This window comes from Thalia democratica, chromosome 9, assembly GCF_965202585.1.
Source record: "Thalia democratica chromosome 9, ktThaDemo2.hap1.1, whole genome shotgun sequence".
Classification (NCBI taxonomy): domain Eukaryota; kingdom Metazoa; phylum Chordata; class Thaliacea; order Salpida; family Salpidae; genus Thalia; species Thalia democratica.
Window position 1 is genome coordinate 12066333 of NC_139173.1, and position 8304 is coordinate 12074636.

General features: G+C 25.9%; 1 protein-coding gene across 1 annotated transcript; it reads right to left on the reverse strand.

Annotated features, from left to right (window-relative positions):
- Window positions 1-248: 248 nt before the first annotated feature.
- Window positions 249-2608, reverse strand: LOC145844825 (GLIPR1-like protein 1). The gene is made up of 4 exons (XM_082952245.1): window positions 2444-2608; window positions 935-1259; window positions 674-823; window positions 249-256 (listed from the first exon to the last, which is right to left on the reverse strand). The coding sequence occupies exons 1-4, from the start codon at window positions 2606-2608 to the stop codon at window positions 249-251; spliced, it is 648 nt and encodes a 215-aa protein (XP_082808371.1).
- Between the last annotated feature and the right edge of the window lie 5696 nt (window positions 2609-8304).

Genomic DNA, 8304 nt, shown 5'->3' on the forward strand with positions numbered 1-8304 from the left:
CAAAACCTGTCGAAAAAAGTATAAGATACTTAAAGAGTAAAAAAAAATACAAGTTTGATAACTACTTGATATGATTTTTTATCAAGTTATAAAGTGTTTGTTTGAAAATAAAATTGTAGAACGTGTTCATAGTTTTCGAAAAAAAATTGTTTTATGCTATATTTTAGTATAATTGTTTATGTCCTTTATTTAAACTGTTAATAAAGTATTGATATACTTATAACAGTTTGAAAATTTTTCAAGCTTGTCTATTGCACTTAATAACAAATGTTGTTAGAGTAACAAATTCATATAAAATGTAGCTTCCATAGAATAAAAACAAATCAAAAAATTTAAAATTACTTTTAGTTTTGTTTAACTTTTAATCATATAATGTTTTACAAGTAGCAAAAAATATTGTTACATTGTTAAATTTGAATACATTAACAGTTTTTTTTTTAAATATACTTACACCCATAGCTTTTAACTAAAAAAATAGTAATTATAGTACTTAAAAAAAATTAACTTTAAAAAATGTAGATAAAAATAGTAAAGTTCACGACAGTAATAGCGCACAAAATGCAACAAAAGAAAACGTTTATATTTGTGTTTACTTTTGTATCTGTACTAGCTTTTACATTTGTATTAGTTAATTTTACTTCTTTTATGATGTCAGCTTTTTTAAAACATTTACTTCCACTCGAGCACTTAGACCCAGCTTTTCCATTAAGATATGGCTTTTCTCCATAATAATTACCTGCTGGTCCATAATTACAAACTGTCAAGTACTTAACTGTATTTTTTCCTCTGTTTCCAGCATTAGAAATGTGGTCACACGCTTGGACTGCAAATAAAACCGATATTTAATTTTTTTTTAATATCCTTATAATAAAATAAAACACTTATTTATACTTAAAGTTTACATTAGTTTTATTTAAAGTTATTCCTTACTTACCAGCACAACCGACTGCTTCAGTTTTGGCCCAAACGAGCTGCGTGTAATGTCCGCAAATTTGTCCACATTTATTTCTGAAGTAGTTGTAGTGTTCTACTTCATCAGCCCATCCTTTTACAGCTTTTTTAACAGCTGTTTTAAAGTCAGGATTGTAACCTGTACCATACTTATAAGAAAGATTTTCACCAACTGATGGATACTTTGCAGTCTTTCTTACGTTTTTATTACTGTGTTTCCAAACACACTTTTTCGCATATTTCTTTGCGAGATCCTCAAGTTGTTGGTCATGCACTAAAATTTTCATATCTGTTGCTTCAGGGCTAACCTAAAACACATTTATTTTAAAGTATAGTTTAGTTTATTGAACAAAAAAAAGAGCGCTCAAAATATTTGGTCTTAGGACCTAGTGCACGAAAAAACCCTTTCATTTATCGAGTCGCACACCAAGATACCTTTTAACGTCTTGTCCACGACATTTAAAGCTTTCAAATTTCTTTGTGATAATCAAAAATAATTGCTTATAAGTTTTCCAATTTTGGAAATACAAACTAAATAGTATGACAAATATATGACTTAAATTCTACCATAATTATATTAAACCATACGGCCATCAAAACTATCAATTTGACATTCTACGACCTTACTTAGATGTATTTTATAAAGAACAAAAAAAGAATAAGCGTTTAAAAGTTTGGTCCAAAAACCTAGTGTACAAAAACCTTACGGCTTCCAAATGATAGGTTTCGTAGACAATGACATTTCCTAAAAATCAGCAAAATTGTCTAAACAAAAAGATTAAAATAGAAGCAATTACTAGGTTTTAATTTAAACTTTATACTATTAGTTTATTTAAACCTAAGCTATAAATAATTAAAAAAATTCAATTTATAAATTAACACGAATATGTTAGTTTTTTAATTGGAAAGTTTTAGGTTTAAAGCTACCTATGTTATGGTCTGTAGGCAGACTGATCTTTATGAAATGATTAAACAGTAAGTATGGAAGTTAAAATAAAAGTATATTTTAATTTTGTAGGTTTTAGCTTTTAGGGTATGTTTAAAAAGTGCAAGTTACTTAATTTTCAAAACTCGACAAACAATTGTCTTTTAATAACATATACTTTTAAAAAATAATAGTATAGATGTTTTTTAAAATTCACCTAAAGGAAACAAATATGCAAAAAATAAATTTTTTACAGTTATATTTAGAATGTACCACTTCACTACTTAGATTTATAATAATTTAAGTTAAAAGCCACAAAATTATAGTTTATATGAGAAAGTGACTCTTTTCGGTTTGAACTTATATAATTTAACTTAAACGGTTTTGATAAAACAAAGTAAAGTTTAGCAAAAAAATACAAATTTATAATATTTTAACAACAATTAAGTTTTGTATATTATAAAGATATAAAACACATGAATGTAGAACAAATACGTCTGAAATTTAAAAATAGGCCAAATAAGCATTATTATTAACAAAAGTAATTAACACTTCAAATATACTAACTTTTGACCTGACATCGTTGTGAAATTTAACATAAGCATCTCTATCTGAGTCTTTTATTTCCAATGTGGTTGATCGAATGTATCTACTTTTTACATCAACGTAGTTTGCTTTTGTGTCATAAAGTGAAAACGTAAAAACAATTGTAATAAGTACAGATATTTCCATCTAAAAATTAATAACTTTACAAAAAAAACACTAATCAAAAGCGTTAAAACAAATGTTTATTAACTGTTTAGAACACCTGTAAACCTGAAATAAGTAAAGTTATATTTGAACTTACTAGAATTGAGTAAAAAAAATTAGGAAATTTGTTGCAGGTTATTACTTTTTTAATGATGTTCTGCACCTAACTGTGGTGTAAAATACGGAATAAGTTTTTTTACCACTTTATAGTTATTAATTAAATAAAAAGCTTTAAAAGTGATCCACTAAAGTATGATTTTTTTTTCACATAAAACTATGAGTATGTTATTTCTAAACTATAAAAAGTAAGTAATATAAAACACACCAGAAGAGATAATAAATAGATCATAAAATATTTTATTATATATTTTTGAAAATTTTAAATAATTTTTAATAATCCCCTTTCCGATATTTATAATAAAAACAGCAAGTGCGAATTTTTTTTTACTAAAAGCAGTGTTTCAGCAATCTAACACAGGTGCATTCTTATTTAAAACAGGTACATTCTACTGTGTACAATGCACACTTTGAGTAACACTAGTTAAATCATAATATAAGTAGTGATTGATTTGAACTTTTAATAAATCTTGTATTTAAATCTAAAATATATAATGAATACTTGATTAACTTGAATTTTTGCTAGTCTTCTTTTTAAAATTACTTTTTTAAAGAATTTTACAATATTTAAAATACATGCTTAGCTGTACAATTATTCTTTTTAAATATCTACGAAATGCATATATTCTAAAACTTAACTAATTTTTCTTTTATAAACAAATGATTAACGAAAAGCTTAATTTTCAAACTTCAACGTTATTAATAAAGATTTCTCCCAACTACTTTATTACATTGTTTTAAAATAAAAATGTTAATCTTTTAGAAAAAACGGTAGCTAAAATATAAGTTATTAACTAAAATTAAAGTTTAAAAAAATTAAAAGTTTAGCTTAAACTTTTTTACATGTTACACTTTAGTCAGAAATAATATATGTCATAGTTTTATTAGTTTGCTTTTATGTTTTATTCTGACTAACATAAATGATTTAGTTACTTGAATTAACTTTTTATTTCACGCGATAATTAAGTAACAAAAAAAATAAAAAAGAGTAATTCTTAACCAAAAATCAGTTCTTAATTTTTTTCTTAAGTTTTCATAGTTGTTAAGAATGACAATAATCGAAAATTAAATCTTCTTTAAACTTCCATTAACTAAAATATTTTATTTACCGTTTATTGGTTTATTTAATACGTTGTAGTTTTTCATCAACTCTATATAAAAGGTTGTTCAAAGAACTGTTAAAACTATATAATTAATAATATAGCTTTAACGCAGACAATAGTTGACGTATTATTGCTTCATAACTTCCGCTATAATTAGATATGTACACAGTTTAATATAAAAAAATATTCTAATTATAAGTTACTCGTTTTGTTTTAATAAATTTAATTGTTAACTATTTTTTTTGATAGCACTAATAAGCTAGCTTAGTTGAAGTTTCGCATGTATTCGTCGTAGACTTTTAAAATTCTTTGTTTTTGTTTCAAAAACTTAAGTATGTTTTATACTTTGATAGTGTTTAAAACAGCCAACTAGTTATTTTTCAATAGTTTCGCCCTGTTTAAAGTACATCAATAAGGTACGCACCTTGAACTCATGTAAAAGTGCGTACTTTACAGTGTTGACGTAATTATTACCCTTTCACACTAAATTTCAGTAAATGTCTACATCTTTAGAAAAATACTAACCTAGTTTATTTTAGAGTTACTAGACTTCTTTAAAAATGTATTATAATTATATCAATCATGTTTAGATCATTATTTTATTTGTTCGAATTCTTTTAAAGCATAAGGAATTCTTTTCTTTTAAATTTTTGCTGACCTCTTTAAAGATCTATTGCATAAAGTACGCGTGTACGAAAGGTTCTTCGTGCACCAGGTCCTAGGACCTAATATTTTGAGCGCCTTTTTTGTCGTTCAATAAACTATAATAATAGTCAAACTCTAATTATCAAGTTAAAGTTGTACAAATAAAGTTTTTACATTTAGTGTCTTATTTTGACAGGAACGGGTCTAAATTGCACGAATACAAAATTGCACAAGGTTACTAAGTTGCACGAGGGGACTAAATTGCACGAGTGCACAAAATTGAACGAAGCCAAATTTGCACGAGGGAACAAAATTGCACGAAAACGATTTTGCACCAAGGGTCAATTTTGCACGAGTTACAGTTTTGCACGAGAGTATAAAAATACAGAAAAAAAAAAGTAATAAAAAAAATAAAAAACAAAAGATAATTAAATAAAAAAAGGAAAAAAAAGTTACTGACCGAGGGTAAGGTTTAGGGGTAACAGTGATAGTAAAAATAGAAATATAACTTAAAAAAATTATAATAAAAAAAAGCTATCGACCGAGGGTTAGGGGTAACAGTGATAGTAAAAACAAAATTATTAAAAAAATTAAAAAAATATAGAGAAAAAAAAGAAATAAAAATCAAAACTAAAATTAAAACCTACCGACCGAGGGTAAGGGCTAGGGGTTACAGTAGCAGTAAACAAAAAAAGAATAAAAATTGTCTCAGTGCAAAATTGTCTGCTCGTGCAAAAGTGTCTTCGTGCAAAAGTGACCTTTCGTGCAAAAGTATATTTGTGCAATTTTATCTTTGTACAATTTTATTCCCTCGTGCATAATTGTCTTCGTGCAATTTTGTGTCCTCGTGCAACTTTGTGCCCTCGTGCAATTTTGTACGTTCGTGCAGTTTTGTACGCTCGTGCAATTTAGACAGCTACCCAATTTTGACAGCTCAAACTCAAAATGTTTAACAGCGGTTTTTGTTTTCAGTTTAAAAACAATAATATTTTTTTGTTATGTTTTGCACGCGAAGGCCATTCTTCGTTAATCTATTAATAAAGTCGCCCACTCTTAATATAAGTAATAAAAGAATGTTGAATTTAATGATGAAGTTTTATTTTGCTACAAAAGTTTTTAAGATTTAATATTATCTGGATTTGGATCCTATAGAAAACTAATATTAATAAAAACACTTGTTTTCTGTATTTTTATGTAAAATAATTTTCTTTTAATTTTTAAAAGTTGAAAAAAAATTTGCTATATAGTAATTTTACTTAAAGTTTAATCTTTATAGTTATATAATTACATATGATTTTTTATGTATTTGTCGTTTGTAATTTATACAGCTTCTTATTTATTCTTTATTAACCATAATTTGCCTTGTTTTAATTTCAGTAGTTACAATGCATGCTATTTTTCTTTTTATTAACCCGATATTATTTGATTTTTTTTTCATTTTAAAAAATAAATATTACACTAGTAAAAAAAATATTTGTATAAGTTCTTGTTTGAAACTATGGACTGTTTTAAAAATAGTACAAAAATTAAACAATTAAAATAGTATAAAATACTAAAATACAAATTTTACCTAAAGTTTCTTTATTATGTTTAAGCTTGCTGATTTTGTCTTGTTTGAACTAAAATTTATAGCAGGGTGTTATAACATTGATTTTTAATTTACTCAATGACCTGAACTGATATGATGACTCAAAGGTCTTCTCGACACCACGTCCTTTGACTAAAGTTTTTGAGCTCTTATTTGTTTATTGTGTACAAAAAACGTCTAAAGTTTATTAAGTGCTGAGTAGTTTTGAAGCAATTTAGTTTGCTGGTTTTTACAACTTTAAAAACTACTCTAATAAATTTACAAATAATATCATTAAAACGGATTTAACAATTCTTAACTTTACTTTACACCTGAAACACGGTAACATAAAAATAAATTCTTAAAAATTAACGCTTAAATTGCACTCTAAAAAGGGTATTTTAGTTTTAACTGTACATCACTTTTTTGTCTTAAAATTTGAAATGATTAAATATGTTTTAAAGTGTTTCATTCTATGAACAGAATAACAATAAAAGAGAAGAATTGTTAAACCAAACTGAAGACTCATTACAGGTTTCAATTTTTTTACTTTATACATGTAGAGCAAAGACTATCTGGAACAAACTACCATAGGATGTGGTATCGTGTGAGAAGGTGGATCATTTTCGCTTAAAATCAAAAAGATTAAATTTAAATAATATAAATATCAGTAAACTTCAGTAACTTTTCACAAAAATAATATAGAAATATAAATAAATAATATTGCATAATATTTATCTTATCTAATTTAATTATCGATTTCTTCATTTTAATATTTGTAATATTAATTAGTTTTATTTCCCTAAAACTCCCCTCTAACAGAATATTAATTTAGTTTCATTAATTTTGTACAAATGTTTTTGTAAGTCATAAGTTATCGCTTTTTATATCAATCAAATAAGTTAAAACTTGTTAACGAGTTTTCATAATTTTAACTATGTTTGATGTTTTGTTTATGTTTATTTTTCGTTGAATATAAATGCTTTTATTTAATATTCCACATTGTGTGTTCTGTTTAACTGGCTTAAGTTTTGATGCCTGAGTCCAACATTGCACAGTAAATAACATAATAGTACTATATAATTTTTGATAACATAAAAGTCATATGAGTGTTACTATATTACTTTTAATTATTCAAGTTTTGACTTTAAATATTTATTTTAGGTACGTTTACTCAAGAGAAAGATCCAAGGTCTTTAGTCAGTTCATATTAAATTTTTTAGAGTGCAATTTAAGCTTTTATTTCTAAAAATAAAGTCGTATGCTTCAACTGCATTTTATATTCTACCATTAGCATATCTACCAGAAACGACCACTTTTTCTTGATAAGCTAAACAAGCCGCATCAGTTTTGTTATATTTCATCTCAGCAACTTGTTTTTATGTGTAGCTTATTGTATCAAAACATGATACACAGATGACCTCCGCAAAAATAAATTTTGTCTATCAAACCACAAGCACAATGATGTGCAATTTCCAATCGTCTTCTTATACACATTACCAAGTTTTGATAAATATAGAATACTTGTCAACAGACGTAACGCGCCTTTCATTATGCACATTAAAAAAGTTTTCTATTAAGAAGGCAGCTTTAAAAGTCGCGTGATCTTCTGTTATTCAACTACATGTACACTGCTTAAAAACATACTGTTAGAGTAACCTCCACAAAAAAGTATGTCTTAATCACAGTATCTGTAACTAGTAGAAATCTTTGATTGCTATGGCTTTCAATGTTTAAATTATTTTGCATTAATTGTAAACACTTTTCATCTTGGTAAAAGTCGAATTTTGATGTAAGAAAAACTTAAAACTACTATAACAATCTGAGTCGTACTTTTAGTAAAAGGTCGCTTGCAAAAATGATTCTTTTGTCAAAGTTGTGGCTCAACCAATAATCAAATGCATTAAAAACTTCTTGTTTAGATGTAACATGCAGTGTAGAACTTGAGAATGCTTTGAAACACGACTAAAACTCAGCTGCAAAAAGTTTTTTGATTCAGATACTACAGTAAACAAACGTTCTATGTGAGATAGAAGCCTTTTAGAAAGACTAACTTTTTTTAAATGGGTATATATTTCATAATACGTCGCACACCTTCAAAAAACTTTTTTTTATAAATCTGCTAATTAAATAACTAACTAACTGTTAACTAACTAAATTCTTTTTAATGCTTACCGCCAGGGTTAAAATATTTTGTTTCAATTACCATAAGTTTTAGTTTTTATAAATCTAGCTTTTGTAAATTC

Coding starts and splice junctions, on each gene's coding strand:
- LOC145844825 (XM_082952245.1), bottom strand. CDS start 2,608: ATGGAAATATCTGTACTTATTACAATTGTTTTTACGTTTTCACTTTAT. Junction 1,260..2,443: donor ACAACGATGTCAGGTCAAAA/GTTAGTATATTT, acceptor AATGTGTTTTAG/GTTAGCCCTGAAGCAACAGA. Junction 824..934: donor TGAAGCAGTCGGTTGTGCTG/GTAAGTAAGGAA, acceptor TTTTATTTGCAG/TCCAAGCGTGTGACCACATT.